This window comes from Muscardinus avellanarius (genome assembly GCF_963383645.1).
Source record: "Muscardinus avellanarius genome assembly, chromosome: 4".
Taxonomy (NCBI): domain Eukaryota; kingdom Metazoa; phylum Chordata; class Mammalia; order Rodentia; family Gliridae; genus Muscardinus; species Muscardinus avellanarius.
In genome coordinates this window covers 9908640-9933129 of record NC_137789.1, presented here as the reverse complement: position 1 = coordinate 9933129, position 24490 = coordinate 9908640, and the positions used below count along the sequence as shown (strand labels likewise).

Genomic DNA, 24490 nt, shown 5'->3' with positions numbered 1-24490 from the left:
CACACAACTATGTAAGAAACTCTTAAGTTCAGATTCAGTGCTTTGATATATTAATTAAGGGTGTTTGTAATTTTGAAAATTAAACACTTGAGAATATATTACTTTCTACTTATATTAAAAAGTGTAGGAGATATTGCTAAAATTTTTGAGAAGTTAATTGGAGTGAAATCAGTATTTTTCTAATAAGCCATTTTGCACAATTTTTCTCAAGGTTTGTTGGCATCCAAAGCTGTTGGGGTGGATGGTGCTGAAAAGAAAGAAGACTCCACTGAAACAGCTCCAGTGCTGGAGCAGGTATGAAATGGTAGCATTTGATTGTTTTCAAGGTTCCCACTGGAATGATCCTGGAGCTGTAGCGTCCACCCACGTAACTGACATTGCCCTTTTGATTTGGGAGTAGGAAGCTAATTGATGATACATTTTTAACTCTGCCTTCTCCAAGGTATACAGATAAACTACAGACTTCACTAGAGTTTGTTTTCAATAGACTGGCATTAAAGCCTTTGTCTCCAATATTTGAAAGCCTGGAGACGGGCATCCCAGGGTATAAGCTTCCAGCTGGATCTCCTTTAGCTTACAAAAAGACCCTCACACAAATACTTTTCATTTGTGAGTTGAAACAGGGTTTTTTGACATCAAATAAAGCTTCTTTTGTAAGAAGTTTCTTTTATATTGTAACAATTGGTGTTGTTAGACTGACTATGTGTTTTATGAATTGATCAATGAGCCATACATTTTTGCTAGGATGTATATTTTAATAACTACAATAATAAAGAGAGTTTAAACTATTAAGGGTCTGTCTTTAAACCACCTAATAGAGGAATTTAAAAGTGAAGGTTGCGGTTGCTAGATTTTGCCTTGGCTACCTTCGGATTCCTTCAATGCCTGTACATATGAACTGTGCATGCTTTTACGTTCTTGAAGGGCTTAACTTCTTAGGCACTGTAAGACTGTAAGAACACAGTAATAGCCATAACTGGATTTCCTTGGTTCTCCTGTTTTAAAATCTGAGCCTTAATGCAGTTTTAATATGTCCTTTTGTATTACTTTAACTTTCTTTATTAGTGAGCTAATAAAGAAGACCTAACAAGTCTCTCTTGCTCTTACCTATATGCATTTTAAAGAATAGTCCAAATTCAATTGATATTGTATTGAGTTTTTCAGTGTTAAATCAGGCCTGCTTTGATAACAGTGCATTGTTTTGATGCCTCCATTAATGTTGTATTGAATCAGTGATCTTTTAAATTGACTAATATGTTGGTGACTCATACCTTCTGATTTTCTGTTATCATCAAGCGGTTAAGTCTTTGCCGTTATTGTCAGTATATCTGCCAAATTCAAATGAGTTTTTTTTTTAACAGTGTATTGCTATATTCACTGTCCCAGATATAACAGTATTTTGTACTTTCACCACTGGTATGGTATTCCCAGAATGCAGTATATCAAGTATATCAGGGACTTGGGTAATAAAATGTTTCTGGAAAATTCATTACAATGTCAATCTTTCATTATGCACAATCCCGTGAAGTGAATGTGATTGTGGAAATTACATTTTATATGTGCAAGTTAGCATAGAGAGCAGTACCCATTTCAGAGAGAAGTACGAAATTGAAATTTCAAAATTGAGTTAAGAAGTGAAAGGAAAATGGAATAACTCGGTTATTTGTATTTGCAATTAAAAATATTTTTGAGAGTTCTTGCCAGTTTTGTAACAGAGACCAATAATCATTAATGCAAACTTTGTAAATTATTTTAGATTTTAAGGAACAACATGCTGTTCCTTTCTTTATGTCATTCAGGTTGATTTCTATGTGAAAATGTTTTGTAAGTAAACAGTTAGTTTTTTATGCTACCTGTTAGCCCTGCTTCAGAGTTCAAAAGCCGAGTTATAAAGCTCTTAATTACATCTCAGTTGGTATCAACAGTAGACTTAAAGGAGAGATATTGATTGTCACTAACTTTATTGTCCTAATGAGTTAATGTCACTTATGACATAGATTGATAACAGGCCTACAGCCAGAATTTACTGTGCTAATGGATTTATTTTATTTATATTTTTAAAAGATTCAAACTCTATGGTCTTGAACCCCATTCTCAGATTATTAATTATGCATTATTTAATTGTATTAGGGAAATGTCATGTTATATTTACTTTTGGATAATATTTGCATTAGATGCATAATAATTCAGTAAGTTTTTAAAAATGTTAATTTGTCCTTGTTTAGAAGTTAAGCACCTTATCGAGGTATTAATTTAAGTTTAAAAATCTTGTTTTATAACTTTGTAACTCAAGAGTAATGAATGCTGTAGTAATGTCTTTCACATATGTGAAGATGAACAATAAAATTGTTTATTTACAAGTAATGGCTCTAATTACTTTTCTGGCAACACCTTTTATGATAAGTTTAGGAATACTTCCCATTTGTGGAGCACTTTTTCAAATGACTAATCCCATGTATACACATGTATAATGAGAAAATCCAAGAATAGAAAGGATGAGAACAGAATGAAGGGGACACTCGACACCAGGTTTTTTATGTGGTATGTCCAACATGCCCTCTGTAGAGCATTCAGCAGTGCCCTACTTAATACCAAATGTACACGTTTTCCCATCACCACAATATGAGTGCATTTTCCTTTAGTGGGAACAATTATTTATTTGGTCCCCAGACAATAATCTTTTCTACCAGAGAACTGCAGACTGCAGATCTGATGGTCAGCTCTCCCAAAATATATGGGGGGGAAAAAGGTTTCTTAGAGACATGTTTGTTCATAGGACTAGCAACTTGACATCTTACAATGGCCTATCAAGGAATAGATTTTTAAAAATGTGTATCATACGTTTTGTTCTCAGATACATATGTCAGAAAAATATAGGCATTCCAGCACCATATATTGCAAACCCATCCAATGTGGCTATTTTCTGTTGTCTGAACAGTGAACATATTCACACATATTTTTATACATGTAGCAAATTTTACTGCCAAGTGGATAAAATTATTCTTTATGAAAGAACTGACAGAGTTCTAATTTTTTTTTAAAAGTATCAGTTGGCAGGAAGAAGGTAAAAATTCTCATCTAAGAATGCGACGTATTTTGTTTTTAAATCCAATGTTTTTAACTTACACTTTATCTCTTTGGTTTTATTTTGTTGCTTGTTTTGTATTGTTTTTAGTCTTTTAACTCTCTATTGCTGGTGGCTCTGATTTCATGATGCATTATGCTTATGAAACTAGCTTTCAGCACTAAAATGAGTTAAAGATAATGTTTCGTTAATTTGGTCATTGTTTTCCTGTTGAGATCTTTCTTTAAAGGGAAACTGTCTACTTAAGGCAAATGCCAACATTAACTTGATAACGGAAGTTATTTTGTAAAGAAAATGTCTGAAAGTCAAAAGTTTAAGTGTATACATTTAATGCTCTTTATTTACCTACTTATTACTAATGCCATTGACCTCTATGGTTCTAAGAGATATATTTTAATACTGGAAATATTTTTCAGTAAGATATTTTATATTTTGAAAATAATATGAATAATATATTAAAATTTAGATTAAAAGTTAACAGTATCCCTTCAAAGATAGCCTATTCAACTTTTAGTTAATAATTTGTGGGGTTCTTTTTGGTTTTTCATTTGTAATAGAAATGTTATATGTTGCTTAACAATGTTTTTGGATACTAAAGTTGCTTAACAATCAAACTTGAATACAAGAGCAAAATGAAGAAACCAAAATAAAAATATCAATTTTTTATTATTTATTCAGGCGATTTCACCTAAACCTCAAAGTCAGAAAAAAAATGAAGCTGACATTAGCAGTTCTGCCAACACTCAGAAACCTGCACTGTTATCCTCAACTTTGTCTTCAGGGAAGGCTCGCAGCAAGAAATGCAAACATGAATCTGGAGATTCTTCTGGGTGTATAAAGCCCCCTAAATCACCACTTTCCCCAGAGTTAATACAAGTCGAGGATTTGACGCTTGTATCTCAGCTTTCTTCTTCAGTGATAAATAAAACTAGTGAGCACAGATTTTTAAAAAATAGTTACTTATCCTATAAGATACAGTAAAAACAGTTTGATTGTAGTTATATTGTATTTTTATGAGGTTGCTTTTGAAAATCTCAAAAACTTAAGTGCATTTAATAGGGAAGGCTGGAAACTTTCAGGGGCAAAAATTACAGACATTTCATATTGATTTATTGTTCAGACTATACTGCTGATTGAAAAACCTTACCATAAATGATAATTAAGTTAACACAAATGGTCATTTAATAACCCAAATTCCACGGTAGTTGGACTCTTTCCTCAACTAATAATCCAAGCTCAATGAGAGGCCTGATTCATTACAAAAAAAAATAAAAATAAAATAAGCACACCTCCTCAGCTCCTCCTCAAATAGAGAAAGACCCAAGGTAGATATTTTTACTTAGCTTCCAGCACTATTGCTGTGGATAAGTTTAGTTAGTATCCCCATTTGTCTTTATTCTTCTTGAAATGTTTAGAACGCAGACTTAAATTCTGTCTGCTTAAGGGAAAGGGAAGCGTGCCGATGCCAAGGAGACCATATGTTAAAGACCTTGCTGTCACTGCTGATCTTTCACCATTGACCTAGTGTCTGTAAAATCTGCCTCTCAGCCTGGATTTGGACATACATAAGACCAGATGTATGTGAGTCCTGAGCTTGTCAATAGTTCATACTTCAAGTTGGAAATGGGAAAAGCAATAAATGACACTTTTACTCATTATACAACACATTAATTAGTAAATCAGTAAACGAGTATGACATGTTTCCTTATGAACTGTTCCATATTGTGTCTTATAGAAAGGATGGGAACTGAAAAATTCAAGTTTTTCCTTGTAAGCTTCATATTTTATCATGAAACTATGTCATTAGTATTCACTGGACCTTCTCATTACAGCATTTCCTAGATTATAGCCACACTATTATAGCAATTAAGCTATATTCTTTTTTTTTTAATTTTTGGTACTATCACAGTGTGTTTTTTTCTTTTTGGTTGTTGTAAGAATTACTCTTAAATACCCAAAGCATCAACTTCCTTTTTCTAAATAAGAGTTTATTGGCTAATGTTATTTTACCTGTTTTCAACAAATAGGTTTATATGCCAAGTAGGCATGAACCATAAAGCGAAAATATTTCTGTTATATTGTTAGAGGATGTTTAAATGACTCAGGAAATAAGTTGTTTAAAAAACAAGAAATAACACATGAGGGCAAAAATAGTATTAGAGTTTTTATAAAAACCCTTATTATTTGCCCATAATAAGTAAATTAATTTGTTTTCAGTTTTTTTTTTTAATGAATCAGGCCCTGACATGTATAAAAAATCTGTTTGGGGGAATGAATATGGGGTGCAGTAATTTACATTAATTTTACTTTGACAAGTAAAGCACTATTATCTAAGAATTTTATCACTTGTGCCCCCTGCCTTTGATTTATAATGTAGTGAAGGGACAAAATTCTTTTGCTATATGACTCTTTCTCCAAAACAAAAGTGGTAGTTTACACAATGGTCTGCAGTTAGAAAATTGACTATATATAGTCTGTCACTTTGGGGAGCTACTTGAAATTAATGTTCCATGTTATTTTCTTCTGGATCTAATAGGCTTTAGATTTAAAATTTTTTATTGAATCTGTGAATAGGGCACAGTTTTTGCCTTTGATTACCTTTGGAACATGCCATTCCTTGTGGATGTCTTGTAACAACATCAGAGGGCAGAATATGAACCTTTTTTCCCCATTTATCTTCTTAACTATTATAAGATGGGTGATACTGGTATATATCTGCTTCGTGAACATTGGAGATCTTTTTCTAGGTCCTCCACAGCCTGTGAATCCCCCTAGACCTTGCAAGCATAGTGAGCGGAGAAGAAGATCTCAGCGGTTAGCCACCTTACCCATGCCTGATGATTCTGTAGAAAAGGTTTCTTCTCCCTCTCCAGCCACTGATGGGAAAGTACTCTCCATCAGTGCTCAGAATCAGCAAGAATCTGCAGTGCCAGAGGGTAAAGTATATTGATTTCCTATAGAACCAAACATAAAGGAAGATAAAAGAAAAACCTAAAGAGTTAAAGATTATTATAATATTAAGCAGCTTCTGCTTTTTCTTTCTTGTATCTTTAGGGCTTATAAGCACTTTTTTTCTACAAGTAATTGTCCAGTGCCTTCTTTGTGCCAGGCACTGTTTAACTTAAGTACCAGTGATCCCCATCGATATTAACTGGCTCAATTTATCTGTATTAATATTCTGTTACATTCTTTATTTTGTCTAGTGCCTGATGTTGCACACTTACCACTCGAGAAGCTGGGACCCTGTCTCCCTCTTGACCTAAGTCGTGGCTCTGAAGTTGCAGCACCACTAGCCCCAGATTCCTCTTATCATAATGAGTGTTCCAGGGTAGAAAAGGAGGATTCACAGATGCTCACACATCATTCTTCAAAAGTAGTAATTGATGGGCGAGGAGCTCCAGCAGCAGCAGCAGCAGCAGCAGCAGCAGGTAAAGACTTGATTTATAAGTAGTCAGGCTTGCTCTTCTGGTATAAGTATTTTGATGTTTAAGTTTAAAAGAAATTTGCATGATTCCTTTCCATAAATACCATTAGGTAGCATGTATGGAAGATAGTTTCTTTATTGATTTTAAAGATATTTGTGTGATCATTTTCCTTTCCCATTCCCTGGACATACTTCTTTCCTTGTCACTTTTCATCCTTTTTTCTTCTCCCTGCTTCATTCTTATATGTTTATTTCTATTTAATAGAAATTATAGAAGTTATATCCTAAGTATTTTTGTTGTACTGAGGATGGAACTTAAGGGCATCTTCTACCTCTGGGCTATACCCCCACCCCTTTTTGGAAACAGGATCTTGCTAAGTTGTTGAGAGCCTCAGTAAGTTGCTGAGACTGGCTTTGAACCTGTATCTTCCTGTCTCAGCTTCCCAGATACTGGGATTACAAGCATATACCACCATGCCCAGATCAGAGTTGCTTTTTAAGCTATAAAATACTTAATGGTATCAGTTCTTGGTTTGAAAACTATAATGGGACTTAATAATTAGGAAGCACTTCATTTAAATCTAACTTATGCCGGTATCTAAAATATAACTCAATCTGTTTTAATTAGCTTTTCATCACTGTGACCAAAATACCTGGCAAGGACAACCTGGGGATAAAAAGGGTTTATATTTTTTCTTAAGGCTCAAGGTCTCAAGGCTTCAGTCCATCTTGGCTGGCTCTAGACAAAATTGGTATGGTGGGACAGCTACTCAACTCAGGACAGCAATGAGGATGGATGGATGGATGGATGGATGGGTGGGAACCAAGGACAGATATAACCCCAAGGCCCATCCCTGTGACCCACCTTCTCCAGTCATGCCCTTTCTGCTCTCAGTTACCTCCCAGTGAGTTCAATCAAGCCGCTAATCCATGAGTGGCCTTACCCACTGGTGAGGTCAGACCCTTGATTGAATTATTTTACCTTCAGGTATTTTCTGCATTGCCTACACATGAACTGGGGGGAGCAGAACCCTCTAGATCTAATGTAATTTGAATAAAAGCAGCCATGCTTATCCCTGCTCTGGATGATTTTCTTATTTTTGTAACCCAAAGGATTACCTGGGGATATTTTATCAAGATGACTTTTAAGTCTAACTATTAATTTATGTTTACTATATATGATTGAATGCTTTATGTATTAATATTTTATTGACATTTTAATTATGCATCATGTGAGGTTCAAAGTGATACACGCATATATACACACAGGTCTTGATGTATTCCATTCAGATTGTACCCTGCTACCCACCCTCCACACACATAATTATTCATATCTTCATATGTAGACATTTGTTCTGTTTTTTAATAATCTTTCATATTTTGTTCTATTTCCTTCATAATTTCTTTTTCCCTTTCCCAACTTCTTTTCCTTCTTCTACTATTCTACTCTTTTCCTCAATTATTTAAAGTTCCTTTTGTTTTATATTTTCTCTCTAGTGTCCTCATATGAAAGAAAATATTCAACCCTTGACTTTCTGAGACTGGCTGATCTCACTTATCATAATATTCTTTAGTTCCATCCATTTTTCTTGCAGATGACATAATTTTTTTTCTTTATAGCCAAGTACAATGCCATTGTGTTCACTGTTTTCTTTAGAAGTTTTATAGAATTAGAACCCCATTCAAAAGAGTATATTTAATTTTTAAAAGGTGCAAACTATTTTCACATGCTTTTCTAGAACATTCCTGATTTGAAATTGAATAGGTGAAAGGGGCTGATTGAATCAGTTCTAAGATGGAGAAGAGTATAAGCAGTTGATTTGTAACCAGCTGTGTAGGCAATGATTGTGTTTAACAGCATCTTCCCTGAAATCACTTTATCAACTCTCTTGATAAAGGAGTCCTGGATGGAACAGAAAGTAAAGCTTGCTCTTTTCTACTGGTGGTATATATTGAAATAAAATATAGAGGTGACTTTATACATTTATTTTTATTTTACTGCATTTAACTTTTGGTTTCTTCTTTCAAAGTAAATATGTTATTACCACAAAATACAAAATTAATTACAGTTCCATTTTATCTGTAAATATTGAAATTATTTTACACATGATAGTGGTTTCTTATCTAGTTTAAAAAACACACAAAGGTTCATAGCATCTCCAGAGCCTAGGATTTCTATGCAAAGTTGTAAGGATTTGTCTCTTTTTTCCAGAAGAATCTGTAACATTTAACACACTGGAAAAAAGTTTGCATAATCATTCTATATCACTGATTTTGCAGTTGTGTGTAAGCAGTTTTGATTTAGAGGTAGCCTTTCTTACTTTAATCAAAACAGCTCCATTTGCTTTATTTTATTTTATTTTATTATTATTATTATTATTATTATTATTATTTTTTTTTTGCAGAAGTAGGGATTGAGCCCAGGGGCATTCTAACCCTGAGCTATTCCCCAGCCTTCTTTTTTACTCTTTATTTTGAAACGGCCTCACTAAGTAGCCGAGGCTGGTCACAAACCTGTGATCCTCCTGTCTCAGCTTCCCAAGTACTGGGATTACAAGCGTGAACCACATGTCAGGTTTATTTTGGTGTTTGTTTGTTTGTTTTCATATTAGGTTGCCACATTTGAAGAAAATGTTCTGTTGATAATTTAAAAGTGACTGTTCTTTAATATTTTAGTATTTAGGTTTTCAAATTCTAATGTGATGAAATAAGAATAATCTAGTGAATTTTATACATAACTAAATGTATTCTTTTGTTCAATTCTAAGCTTGGTCTATTTTTTGTTTGTGTATAAATATTTCTCAAAGTCTACCCAGTATTGTATGTCTGAATATTTATTTTAATATCCTTATTTGTGTAAAATGTTGACAACCCTTTGTCATTTTTCCAATTTTGCTTTTGAAATTTTACCAATTATGAAATCTGAAGATTTGGGAGTCACTGGGACATGGGACAGCAGATTCTAGAACTAGACACCCTGAGAGCAGTCTGGGACTGAGCACATCTGCTCTGGCATGCTGCTCCCTGTTCTGCAGCCATGGCCCATAGCCATTTGTCTGCTTCATACCTGATTGCAAGCACCCAGTCTAGTGGTTCCTTTAAGCTTATGACTTCCCATCAGAGGAGAACCCAAGCTTCCTGGCTCCACCTTTCTCACTGGATATGGAGCTCCAGGGAGGAGAGCCTACAGCAATAATCATTGTCTTGGGCTGCTGCTGAGAGTGCTGTGCTACTACTAAAGATGTAGAAAGGTCATGTCTCGTTGTTTGAATTGCAGACATTTCCTCATTTTCAAAACAACTGCATAAAATATAGTTCCCACAGCTGGTTGTTGTGTTGCACACTTTAATCCCAGCATTTGGGAGGCTGAGACCGGAGGAACGCAGTTTGGGGCCAGCCTCAGCTACTTAGGCCCTCTGCAACTTAATGAGACCCTACTAAATTCTTTATTTCAAAATAAAGAATAAAAAATAGGGCAGGGGGTGTAGATCAGAGGTCGAATGCCCCTGGGCTCCATCCCCAGACCCACAAATAAAATAACATAAAATGTAGTTCCCGTGGTGCCATGATGAATGAATGGAAATGACGCCCTTGCTCAGCAGTCTCGACAGCGAGGGGATGTAGCACCTCTTACTGCTCTGAGGGCCCTCTCATTATTTCTGTCATAACAAATGAGATTACCAGTATTCTTATTCATTTGTAACTTATTAGAACCTTATGCACATTTGATTTGATTAGTATTTTTATATTTAAATTATGTAAAATAATTGAAGTAAGGTAAATGAAAATTTTGAGATGTAGAGTGCTTTAAAATTGAAAAATGAGTAAAAAAAATTATACTATAAATAATGCACTGTTGTATTTTTCTTAGATTAACCCTAGCCACAAATAATAAAAATTGTCAAATATGAGTTGAGAAGCTTCATTAAATGTTATCTGTGTCTGTTAGCTTCCCAGTTTAAATGTATTTTTGACTACTAGATAATACCCAGGCATCATTAAGATTGAATATTTTTATGAGTAAACATGTCTTTATGCATATACTTATATATAGACCAAATATGATAGTTCTATTTGGGTCATTTTCATTACTTCACATCATTTCATGATGGATTTCAAAGGTATAAGATTGTTTCAGGCAACAAAAGGCTAAATATACCCTAAAATGTTTGCATAGGTTGTTGAAACCCAGTGTTACTTTAACAGGAAGTTTAATATTTTATCTGGATGCTCTGAGTAGCATTTGTGTAAAAACCATCTCAGAGAAACAGTGGGATATTGACCTGTTGCTCAAGTGAGTTAAACATCTTTTGGATCGAGGAGCCTGTGGTGCTATAGTAAATTTCTCCTGATGGCTTAGTATAGTTACCATCACTATAGTTTATGGTGAGACTCATATTTGTGCCATTCCTGGAAATGACATAGTCTCAATTTACTACTTCTCCACCAGAGATAAAAAAAAAAAATGCTTGCCAGGCATTGGTCTAAGTATATTATACATTTTGACTCAGATGATTCTTATAACAATGCAGGGTAGATTGGCACTTGACAGATAGGAGACTGGGGTACAGAGACATTAAATGACATACTCTAGATCATACCACTAGTTAAATGATAGAACAAGGTTTTGAACCTGGTCATGTGAAGGAACAAAAATAAACCTTATTTCATTGGCTTTTATGAATTAAAAATAATTCTTCTTTGTTATTTATTCAAACAGTAACACAGCATAGACCTTTAGAGGGAGAGAGAGTCTTATGTAGAAGTTTTTCAGCATTGTAATTTCAGACATTTCCCATGTTTCAATCAGATAATTAAACTTACATTTCCCCTCCCCCAATCTACAGGAATGTCGAAAACAGAAAAAAAAGTGAAATCAGAAGAAAAAAGCTCCACTGCATTTGGTATGAACAGACAATAATGTTTAAGCTAACGCCTTAGAGGGAGGGCAGAGCGTGCCTCTTCCTTTCCTGTTACTGCTCCTTCAGGTCTTATCAGCCTTGAGCAGCTTCACATACTATATTTGTTCTCTGCATATCTTGTAATGCTGTGTGTGTTTATTTGTTAAGGGGGTCTCTTTCTCTAAGACACTTCTATGTTTCTGACATCTCTATTTAAAATTATGGCTGTTTAAAAATAAGCCTCCACTTAATATTGTTGAGACTTAATGTGGATAATTCATTCCTTAAAGTACACGTGATTGGGTAAAAGAGTACTTTAAAATTTATTAAAAATCAGTTTAATGAATTTTTTATGTTCTTAGTCTTTAGTAGATATGGGGAAAGCATTGAAAGACTGAAGGAATTATTTATGGATTGTCTTAATTGTTTTTAAGAGAAGAAAAAGTTTTTTTAAATCTTCAAATATAATTCCTCATTAAATTTCTGGAAATGCTGATTCTTCTCAGTGAGGTCTTAAAATGATGAGGGTTAAGCTGGGCATGGTGGCATACACTTATAATCCCTGTGCTTGAGTTGTGGAGACAGGAGGATCGCACAGGTTCGAAGCCAGCCGTGCTGGCTTAAGAGACCCTCCCTGTTTCCAAACAAAAAAGTGTAAAAATAGGTTTGGGAGTGTAGCCTGGAGGTAGAAGGGTTTCCAGGTATCCCAGTACCACCAAAAAGAAAAAAAAATGATGAGGGTTAGCCTCTGGCTGTATTGGGATTTTGTACATTACTCATCCAAAGGTTTTAACCACTATATGTGTTAACTCTTAAGCTGTCAGGAATTGGGTTTCTTAACACTGCTAACAAAGATCCCCTCTTCTCATCCAGTAAGCTAAATGAGAGGTGCAGACCCATGACATGAGCAGTTTACTTGAATCCATCCACTCTGGGCAGGTGACAGAAACAGCTGATGGAGGCATAATCCTGCTCATAGGTGAACCGCTAAAGAGCAATGCAGGATCACTGGTGATTACAGAAGTGTTTGCTTGTATTTCATAGGTAAGAGAAAAGAAAAGGATAAAGAAAGAAAGGAGAAAAGGGACAAAGATCACTACAAACCAAAACAGAAGAAAAAGAAGAAAAAGAAAAAGAAATCCAAGCAGTATGGTGAGTGTACTTAACATGATTATTCCCATTTCTTAATACTCTGTCAAAATAGAGATATGGGTGGAGATTTCCTATTTATTTTTTGATGTTGGTTGCAGAGGACTACATTGTGGTCAGAAACTATGAGTTTGTATTATACCAACTTTCAAAAATTTGTTGAGATTTGGTTAAACCTGTACAACGTTTAGCACAGTCTGTGTCTAATACAGATAGGTGGATCTGTGTTATAACTAATCTGTATTATATATTAATATAGATCTATATTGCATATTAATAACACATGGATCTGTATCCCCATATTGTTGACAGCTGAGATAATCTTGTAGCTTTCCTCTTTCTTATACCTTCAAGAATATACAACTATTTTTACCATGGTCTCTAAATTCATCATTGCAACTGATGAGAGATGTTCACTGTCAACATTATGATGAACCCAATTCTCTGACCAGGTACCTTTCCACATACCAAAGGGTATGGTTATTATTAGTACCAATATAGAATTAGAGTCCCTTAAATTAATCTAGAATTACCTTCAATCTAGTACCACACTAATATCCAAACCGAATAAAGACAGTTCAAGGAAGGAAAACTACAGGCCTATATCTCTGATGAACTTGGATGCAAAACTATTAAAATACTAGCAACACGCATTCAAAACCACATAAAGAAAATCATACACCATGACCAGGTAGGGTTCATCCCAGGGATGCAAGGCTGGTTCAATATACGAAAATCAATCCATGTAATCCATCATATAAACAGAATCAAAGACAAAAACCACATGATCATCTCAATAGACGCTGAAAAAGCATTTGATAAAATTCAACATCCATTTATGATAAAAACACTGCAGAGAATTGGAATAGAAGGAACATATCTCAACATTATTAAGACAATATACAATAAGCCCGCCGCCAACATCATATTAAATGGGGAAAAACTTCAAGAATTCCCCCTAAAAACTGGAATGAGACAAGGATGTCCACTATCACCACTTCTCTTCAATATAGTATTTGAGACTCTAGCCAGAGCAATAAGGCAAGAAAAGGAAATCAAAGGAATACAAATAGGAAAAGAAGAACTCAAACTTTCACTATTTGCAGATGACATGATACTATATTTAGAAAACCCAACAAACTCAACCAAAAGGCTTATAGAACTGATCAGAAATTCAGCAAAGTATCTGGATACAAAATCAATCTTAAAAAATCAGAAGCTTTCCTGTACACCAACCATAAATTCACTGAAAAAGAAATTCAGAAAATGCTTCCACTCAGGATCTCCCACAAAAAAATAAAATACTTAGGAATAAATTTGACCAAGGAGGTAAAAGATCTCTACAAAGAAAATTATAAAACACTGAAAAAAGAAATCGAAGAAGATCTTAGAAGATGGAAAGATCTTCCATGTTCATGGATTGGCAGAATAAATATCATTAAAATGGCCATCCTTCCAAAAGTGATTCACAGATTTAATGCAATGCCCATTAAACTACCAAGATCATTTCTCACAGACATAGAAAAATCAGTCCTTAAATTTATTTGGAATAACAAAAAGCCCAGAATAGCCAAGGTAGTTCTCAGCAACAAAAACTATGCAGGAGGAATCACAATGCCGGACTTTAAACTATACTACAAAGCCATTGTAATAAAAACAGCATGGTACTGGCAAAAAAAAAAAAAAAAAAAACAGATACATAGACCAATGGAGCAAAATAGAAGACCCAGAAACAAGTCCACACACTTTCATCCAATTGATTTTTGACAAAGGGGCCAAAAACATACACTGGAAAAAAAATAGCCTCTTCAACAAATGGTGTTGGCAAAACTGGTTAACCATATGCAGAAAATTGGAAATTAATCCCACTTTCTCACCCTGTACAAAAGTCAACTCAAGATGGATCAAAGACCTGGAAATCAAACCAGAGACCTTGAAGCTCCTTGAAGAGGGCAGAGGTCCAACACTGCAACACATAGGCACAATAAACACTTTCTCAATAAGACCCCAAAGGCACAACAAATTAATAGGCGAATCAATACATGGGATTGCATGAAACTGAAGAGCTTCTGTTCAGCAAAGGAAACTTTCAAGAACCTCAATTGAGAGCCAACAGAATGGGAGAAGATTTTTGCCACCTACCCTTCTGATAGAGTACTAATATCTAGAATATACAGAGAACTTAAGAAACTCAACACTAAGAAAACAAAGCATCCAATAACAAAATAGGCAAGTGAACTAAGTAGACACTTCACAGAAGAAGAAATTCACGTGGCCAATAAATGCATGGAAAAATGCTCAACATCACTGGCAATCAGAGAGATGCAAATCAAAACTACCCTGAGATTTCACCTAACTCCAACTAGAATGGCAATCATTCAAAACACAAACAACAGATGCTGGCGAGGATGTGGAGAAGTGGGAACTCTTAAGACATTGTTGGTGGGATTGCAAATTAGTGCAACCACTTTGGAAAAGAGTATGGAGAATCCTCAGAAGAATGGGAACAAATCTATCATTTGATCCAGCAATACCACTTCTGGGTATCTACCCAAAAGAAAAGAAACCAAGCTACTGAACTAATGCATCTATATTATATAGTGTATCTATATTCATATAGTGTATCTATAGTGTATCTATATTCATAGCTGCCCAATTCACCATAGCCAACCTATGGAACCAGCCAAGATGTCCCATCAACAGATGAATGGATTACAAAACTGTGGGATATGTACACAATGGAATTTTACTCAGCCATCCAAAAAAACTCAGTTACATCATTTTCAGGGAAATGGATGAACTGGAGGACATTATACTAAGTGAGATTAGTCAGTCACAAAAAATAAGAAATTAGATGCTTTCCCTAATATGTGAGAGTTAGGGAGAAATCGGCCACAGGAGGAACTCTAGATGAAAAAGGAAATCCTATAGAGGAGCAAACAAGGCAACCTAAAGGAGGAGAAAGGAGGGTGGGAGAGGAAAATCTCTAAAACACACCGTGTACTTAAACATATCGAAGTCAACCACTAAGCCGAGCAAGGGAGGGAGGGACGGGGAGGGAATGGGGTGGGAATTGGGTAGGGGTTAAATCAGTGATGTGTCTGTACACACAGTTTTTTACCCCAATATGATGTATGAATATAATGCACCAATAAATATTAAAAAAATAGATTTATTCTCAATTCAGAATTGTAAATTTTCTCAGTATAGAGTCCCTTAAACTGGCTTTCAAGAATGAGGGAGAAATAATAGTTTCAGAAAAACTTGAAACATTTTACTACCCACAATCTCTCTGAAGAAAATCCTGAAGAAAGTACTTGAAGGGAGGAAAAAAAATGAGGGCCAAAGGAAGGTTTGAGATTCTAGAAATCTGCATGGTGAGCAGAGTGTGAATACATGGGTAAATGTAAACATTGGTGATGTTTGGTTTGTGGGGAAAAGAAACAAGATGGTAGAGAATAAAAACACATAATAATGGCCGGTTCATTGGAGGATGTATATTGTATTTTATTGTTTTTAAGCTCTTTCTTTTGTGTTGGGGAATGAAAGAATTTGTTGCTTTATGTTCTAATAAGTTAAATGTGCTCATTGAAATTTCTAACATAAATACTAAAGAATAGAAGCACAAGGTGTAATTTCTAAAGTAGAAAGGGGGGAGATGTAATGAATAAACCCTCCATACCCAAAGAGGGTGGTAAGAGAAAAATGTGGAAAAAAGAGACAAGTACAAATTACAAAATAACATATTACCCAAAAATATCACTGTAGCTATATAAGAAAGGTTATTACAATAGACTTTATAATCCAATTGTTTATTACTTATAAAAGGCATATGTAAATATAAGGATTGAGGTGATTGAGAAATATTAAAAATGGAAGCATGGGAAAATATGGTGAGCAATAAAGACCCAAGTAAAAATCAGAATAGATTTACTAATAACAGATAAATAGCAATTAAGACAAACATTATTCTCAGAGGTAGGAGGTTACCATATAATAATAAAGGTTTAATCACTTTGTATCTTCCTAGATACAAAATTTCTAAATTTTATTGCAGAATAATGTTATTATATCTTTTTGGTTGTGATTAATTAACAGAGCTAAAACGTTTTCTCAAGGATGGAAAGGTAGCAGCATTGTGAAGTTGGTGTGATGGCCCTGAGCCAGCCTGAGCTCAGCAGCCTCTTGAGTATGCACTCTCCTCAAGGAGACACAGACTGTGCTGATAAAGCTCACCCATGGTGCAGATTTAACCAGATCTCAACAAATTTTAAAAGTTTCTATAACACAGACTCCTGGTTTCTGACCACAGTGTAGTCCACTGAAGCCAGCATCAAAAAGATAGATTATTCCCAAAAGTTTAGATTCTTCTAAATAACTCGTTGATCAAAGAACATGTCCAAAGGGAAAGTAAAAAAGATGTTAACTGAAAGATGATGGAAATATTGTATGGTAAAACTGTGAGTGTAATTAATTGGCACTTATAAAAACAAAATGTATTATCATACAAATGTGTATTAGAAGAGGATGAAAATAAGCTAAGCCTACAATTTAAGAAGTTAGAAGAGAGTAAGAATAAATCCAAAATGTACAAATAAGTAATAAACATATGAGCAAAGTTAATGAACTAAAATTATCTCAATAGGAGACTGCGAGATTGAGAGTTAGACCCTCACAATGGGGTTCTGAGGCTCAAGGGGAGAGGGCCATAGGGTGCTGGAGGTAGAGACTGAAGTGGGGGACCCTCTGCCAAGGAACTGGTGCTGCCAGGGGCTTCAGGGAGCTAGGAAGGGTGCTCTAGAGCCTGTGGGGAGGGAAAGGAAGGGCACCCTAGAGCCAATAGGGGTGCAAGGAAGGGCACCCTAGAGTTTGGGGGGAGGGGGAGAAAGGGCATCCTAGAGCCTGTGGAGAGCAAAGAAGGGCACCCTAGAGCCTGAGGGGAGTGAGGAAGGGCGCCCTAGAGCCTGTGGGAAAGTGAGGAAAGGTGCCCTAGAGCCTGAGGGGAGTGAGGAAGGGCACCCTAGAGCCTGTGGGAAAGTGAGGAAGGGCACCCTAGAGCCTGAGGGGAGTGAGGAAGGGCACCCTAGAGCCTGTGGGAAAGTGAGGAAAGGCTCCCTAGGCCTGTGGGGGATTGAAGAAGGGTACCTTAGGGCCTGTGGTGGGGAGTTAGGAAGGGCTCCCTAGAGCCTGGGGGGGAGCAAGGAAGGGTGCTCTAGAGCCTGAGAAGGGGACGAGGAAGGGCAACCTAGAGCCTATTGAAGAGCTCTGTATGCTGGCCAGTTCCTGATTTGGGACTTGAAGTACAAGAGAAGGACTTTATGATGTTTTAAGCCACTATATTGTGCCACTTTTCTTTGAGTACCACGAGGAAACCATTAACACTCCAAATTCTTTTTTAAATGATTTAAATGACTTTTCTATCAAAATCAGCAGAGAATAAAATGGAAAAGGACAACCATAGATTCTTATGACATAGATGCAAACCACAATTAAGTATTAGAGAATTAAATCTAACAGTGTCGACGAGGGATATGATCACATAAGTTTGGAGTACATGATTGAAAAATTCATGTTCATGGTTTGGGAAATTCAGTATTTAAAGTTGATTAGGAATCAGCTAGAATTCACAACACTAGGAGATAAATGTAGGAAAAACATTTCAACATCCATATGCATTATTAGGGTTTTTTTGTTTGTTTGTTTGTTTGTTTGTTTTTTACCTAAAAAGAAAGATACAAAGCCAGGTATGATGATGCATGCCTGTAATCCAGTACATGGGGGCTGAGACAGGAGGATCGCAGGTTCAAGGACTACCTCAGCAAGTATTGAGACTCATCAAGCTAGTGAGACCTTGTTTCCAAATAAGAAATAAAATTGGGCTGAGAAGCTGTTCGTGGTGGTGCAAGCTTGTAACCTCAGTACTTGGGAGGCTGAGACTTAGGAAACGCCATAAACAAAAACCATTAACCGCAAACACTCCTTACTGACTGTCCTCATGAGCTTCAAGCTGCAGCATAACTGCCAGATGAACTTCCAGCTGGAGGTTCTGGGGAAGGAGCCGGCCTGGGAGCTCCTGTGGACACCAGTAGGCCTGCAGGAGCAGCCAGCTGAGGCCTCTGGAACTGAGGCAGTTCCAGTTGTATAGTAGCAGCTCCAGAATCTCACATGCTAAAATGCCTGGAACAGGCACAAGTGAGGGACTGAGGAGCAGCAGTAAGAGAGGGGCTCCTGTGGTAGCAGTGTGCGGTAGGGAGGGTTTGTGAGAACACCGCAACTCAAAAGAGTGAAGAATGGTTAGGAATCAGAGAGAAAGAAAGAACAGTGGTCAGCCTTTAACCATAGTAACCTTTTATGAAGAGCCATTAAAAAAATACTTTAAATTATATGTATTTGATCGGAAGCACAAAACTTTTTACTTTTGCTTTATTTTAAAATCATGCCTATAAGCCGGTGGCGCGCAACTTGGGAGGTGGAGACAGGAGGATCACGCAGGTTTGAAGCCAGCCGTGCTGGCTTAAGAGACCCTGTTTCCAAATTAAAAAAAATAGAAAAATAGGTCTGGGAGTGTAGCCTGGAGAAGGGTTTCCAGGAACCCCAGTACCACCAGGAAAAAAAAAAAAAAAAAATCATGCCTATAAATGAACATCCTAACTTTGTCCACGGAGTTACTTACCAGTATAATACTGGTAAATACTGAAGGTGCACAGAAGCTCTGCTATTCAAGACATGTTGAGTCTGATAATTACCAGCATGTTTGTAATTATTAAATTTGAAGAAAATATATTTATATTCTTTATAGTCATTCTGAAAGTGATATTTTCCCCTAGATGATAAAATTACAAGAGTGGTCATTAAGCAGGAAATACGGGGTTTGTTTTATATGACTTTGAATTTTTTTTTTTTTTTTTTTTGGTGGTCCTGGGGTTCCTGGAAGCCCTTCTACCTTAGGGCTACACTCCCAGACCTATTTTATACTTTTATATTTGGAAACAGGGTCTCTTAGGCCAGCGCGGCTGGCTTCGAACCTGTGCGATCCTCCTGTCTCTGCCTCCCAAGCGCAGGGATTACAAGCGTGCGCCACCACGCCTGGCATATGACTTTGAAATTTTAAAGACATCTTAGTGTTAAAAAAATTCACATTATTACTGTATGGAGTTCCTATTAGAATATGTTGTTTAGTGTGTAATTAGCACCATGAGGAATTTTAAAAATTTATTTTATTAGTGCTCAGTGTTACTTTGAATATCCTGCTGGTAGTAGTTAGATACTGAACACTACACATTCCATACGTTTTAATTTATTTAACCCTTACGGTATTATTTGAGAACCACATTTTATAGTTCACTACAGCAGAGATAAAGAGAGTTATCTAACCTGGATAACAAGTAGTTGAAAAACAGATTCCGACCCTCACATCGGGCGGTTCAGAATCTGATTTTTATCTTTAACCACCAAGCTGTGTTAATTTTACCTTCTGTACTTGAGAGGCTGTTTGCCAGCCTGGCATCTTCCTTCAACAAGTCTTTGTCTTTGTTGGCATACTAAGTTCCTACTCTTATCAGTTATTTTTAACAAAGTTACATAGGAAGTAATTAAGTAATTCTTTACAGTTATTGCATGCTGTACTGGGTTAATATGGTTTAGTTACCAGAATTAGTCTATTTTTAAGGGATATTGCCATGTTTGGATTTACTAGTGACTTTTTTGTGCCTGTTTTAGCTTTGTGCTTTGAGCAGAGCTACCTCATCTCTCTCGTGCCTGTCGATGGCATACAGAGATGAAAAGATCTAGAGCTGCAAGTGCAGAGCTCCGAAGCATCGTGTAGTTCAAGCAGGGGGTTCCTTGAGAGGACCGTGTAGGGAAGTATATAAGTCTACAGTGCCAGTGATCAGAAGCATACGAAGCTATCTACTGGATTGTGCTATATGAGCTCAGAATGGTACGAAACAAATGTACTTAAAATGTAGGCAAGCTGGAGTGGTTGAGGCGGGGAATTCGTGTAGATTACTTCTGACATAAGTGTTGAAACATAACAGTCCATTTTTATTCATAATAGAGGATTGGAGTGGTGAATGCAAGTAGGGTATAGAATGCCAAGAATTTTTATTTATTTGCTAGTATTATGTGTAGTGATTAGATATCAGTCGTATTTTATTTTTAGCATCAAATTGATTTCTTTCATTACTTTTCTTACCAGACTCCTCTTTTTACTTTTATCAAGAGGGCAATATAAGATTTATATTAATATATTTATATATTAATATAGTAATATATAATATATTAATTAATATATTAATATAATTAATTAATTATAATTATTAATATATAATTGTATTATAATTATATAATATATAATTATAATAATTATAATTATAATTATAATATAATTATAATTAATTATATTATAATATAATTATAATTAATTATATTATAATAAATTATAATATAATTATAATTATAATAATTATAATTATATAATATATAATTATAATTATTAATATATAATAATTAGTATATTAATATAAATATAATTTATATTAATATAAGCTTCCATATAGGGAAGCTTCGGAGGGTTAGCTTAAGATTTCAAATCGTGGTCTACATCTCAATTTCCTCACCTCTAAAATGGTAATGATAGTTTCTGCTATGTGTATATATGATCGGGATAAATGTAATTATTGAAAGTACTTGACACGGTAGTTCTGGCATTTAGTGAATACTTTTTCCATGCTTGTGTCTAAATAACAGCATGTTACACAACTGCACAGTTGCTTTGAGGCCAGGAGAGGCAGAACTGCACAGCGCTAGGCACTAGCACTAGGTTGCTCTGTCCTCTGACATCACCTTCATCTGGCTGCGTTCCCATCCTGACGTGCTAGGGCTGAGGGTCATTAAGGAGCTTCCCAGTTGGTGCACACTTTAAATATAGAAACCCACCGACAGCACTTGTTGTTCAAGAGAGTGAGGGGGTGTTCCTACTCCCTACCTCCTGGGGCTGAGGCCCCAAATCTTGGCTTTAACAGGCTTCCCAGTGTGAGCACACTTTAAATCCTGAATCCCACTGATAGCTTTATTGGTCAACAGTGGGCCTCCTGGAGTCGGACTGTCTAGGTTTGAATGTTTTCTTTGCCATTGGTAGCTGAGTGTCCTTGGACAACCTGTTCTGCCTTGGTTCTTAATTCTTTATTTGTAAAAATGGCACTAGCCCAGCAGCCACACTTTCCTTACTGGGTGTTTGTGGGGATCGAGTCACGTCACAGCACACACTTGAAACTGTCCTTGGCACAGAGAGCTCTCAGTAAGCGTCACTGCACTCCAGTGTTTATGGTGCTCTCTGTAAGTTCCCTATGGCTGTTGACACAAATGAGTGTCAGTGGCTAAAGACAATGTGTATTTTTTGTCTTCCAGTTTTGGAGGCCAGATGTCAAAAACAGGTCTCTGTGGACTAAAAGCAGGGTGTAGCAGCAGTACTACATTCTTTTCTGGAGGTTCAAGAAGACAGTCATGTGCTCGCCTTTCTAACTGCTGTATTTCTTGTCTATTATTCCTATCTCATCTTCAAAGCCAGTATTGTCCAATGGATTCTTTTTTATATCACATCATTCTGACACTGGCTCTTTTGTCAATCTCTTTCACTTGGGATTATTCTTTTAATCCCTTAGGATTACTTTGGGCTACCCAGATAATCCAAGGTACTTTTTCTAGCTATATCGTTGTCTTTCTCGACACCCTCATTTTCACCTCGCTGTCATCTGATATGTCCACATCTCTTGACTGAAACTCTGGTGTGGCCTCTGTCTCTTTTTCCACCTGTGCTTTCTCTGCCTGCTTCCTCTATTCTGCCAATAGAGTGATCTGGTAGAAATGGAGCTGGGCCCCCATTTCTGAGCTAGGCCTCCATTTCTGAGCTGGGCCTTCATAGGGTGAGACAGGAGGGAGACTGAGATAGGAAGCTACCAGGTCCAAGGCCAGCCTCAGCAACCTAGACCCTCAGCAAGTTAGCAAGACCCTGTTTTAAATCTCAAAAATTAAAAAAAGGACTGGGAGTATAGCTTAGAAGTAGAATAGCCCTGGATTCAGGCCCCAGGAACAATAACAGAATGGACTGGGACTTGAGTTGCATCTTGCTCCTCTGACGACCTTGAATGGCTCTTGCCTTACCACAGAACTTTAAAGCCCCGTACATGATTTTTCTAGTTCTGTGAAGAATGTTGTTAATATTTTGATAGGAATTGCATTGAATCTGTAGATCACTTTTAGCAGAATGGCCATTTTGATGATATTTGTTCTGCCTATTCATGAGCAAGGGAGACCTTTCCATCTTCCAAGGTCGTCTTCAGTTTCTTTCTTTAATGTTTTATAATTTTTATTGTAGAGGTATTTTACATCTTTGGTTAGATTTATCCCTAGGTATTTTATTGGTTTTGAGGTCACTGTGAATGTTCTTTATTTCTTTCTTCATGGATTTGTTGTTGGCATATAGAAAAGCTACTGATTTATTTAGGTAGATTTTGTATCCCAACACTTTGCTGAATTGGTTAATCAGCTCCAGTAGTCTTTTGGTTAAGTTTTTCTGGGTCTTCTAGATATAGGATCATATTGTCTGCAAACAAGGAATTTTGATTCTTCTTTTCCTATTTGAATTCCTTTGATATCCTTCTCTTGTCTTACTGCTCTGGCAAGATTCTCCAGGACTATATTGAAAAGTAGTGGTGATAGTTGGCATCCTTGTTTTCTTCCTGATTTTAGAGGGAATTCTTGCATTTTTTTCCCCTTCAGTATAATGCTGGCTTTGGGTTTATTGTATATTGCCTTAATGGTGTTGAGACATATTTCTTCTCTTCCGTTTTTCTGCAGTGTTTTTAACATGAATAGGTGTTGGATTTTTGACAAATGCTTTTTCAGTATCTATTGATACTATCATGTGATTTTTGTTTTCAATTCTGTTTATGTGGTGAATAACATATATTGACTTACGTGTGTTGAACCAGCCTTGCTTTCCTGGGATGAAACCAACTTGGTGTACAGTTCTCTTGATATGGTTTTGGATGCGTATAGCTAGTATTTTGTTTAGAATTTTTTGCATCTGTGTTCATCAAAGATAATGGTCTGTAATTTTCTTTTCTTGAGGTATCTTTATTTGGTTTAGGTATTAATGTAATGTTGGCCTTTATAGAAGGAATTTGAAAAAATTCTATCTCTTTCAATTTCCTGAATCAGTCATGAATTTCATAGGGAGGAACAAAAGACCCAGAACAGCCAAATCAGTTATCAGCAATTAAGAACCATGCAGAAGGCTTCACATTTCCTGACTTCAAATTATACTACAGAGCAATAGTAGTTAAAACTGCATGGTATTGGCACAGAAACAGGCGCACAGACCAATGGAACATAGAAGATACAGCAAACCCACACACTTACAGTCAATTAATCCTTGACAAAGGGTCCAAATACATACATTGCAGAAAAGATAGCCTTTTCAACAAGGTGTTGGGAGAACTGGCTATCCATTTGTAAAAAAAAAAAAAATGGAACTAAATCCTTACCTCTCACTATGCTCAGGAATCAACTTGAGATGGATCAAAGACCTTGAAATCAGACCAGAGACTGTGAAGCTATTAGGGGAGGGCATAGGTTCAATACTACAACATATAGGCACGAATAATAACTTCCTCAACAAGACCTCCAAAGCGCAGGAAATTAAACAAGAATTAAAACGTGGGATGGCATCAAACTAAAAAGTTTTTGCTCATCAAAGGAAATCATCAATAATCTAAAGAGAAAGCTGATAGAATGTGAGATCTTTACCAGCCACCACTCTGATAGAGGGCTAATATCCAGAATATACAAAGAGCTCAAAAAACTCTACACTAATAAAACAAATAACCCAATCAAGAAATGGGCAACTGAACTGAATAGACACTTCACAAA

General features: G+C 36.1%; 1 protein-coding gene across 6 annotated transcripts in view; it reads left to right on the top strand.

Annotated features, from left to right (window-relative positions):
• Window positions 1–24490, top strand: part of PHF20L1 (PHD finger protein 20 like 1) — a gene marked incomplete at its 3' end in the record, with an annotated part of 72975 nt that overhangs the window by 32852 nt on the left and 15633 nt on the right. For 3 of the 6 annotated variants that reach the window (XM_080693940.1, XM_080693938.1, XM_080693939.1), the window contains 6 exons: window positions 212–294; window positions 3764–4016; window positions 5833–6021; window positions 6289–6513; window positions 11357–11413; window positions 12455–12562. In XM_080693940.1, coding sequence (XP_080550066.1) covers window positions 212–294; window positions 3764–4016; window positions 5833–6021; window positions 6289–6513; window positions 11357–11413; window positions 12455–12562 — 915 coding nt within the window. Of the gene's footprint in view, window positions 1–211; window positions 301–3763; window positions 4017–5832; window positions 6022–6288; window positions 6514–11356; window positions 11414–12454; window positions 12563–24490 lie in introns of those variants that run through there. The other 3 variants (XM_080693943.1, XM_080693941.1, XM_080693942.1) reach the window with 1 other exon arrangement.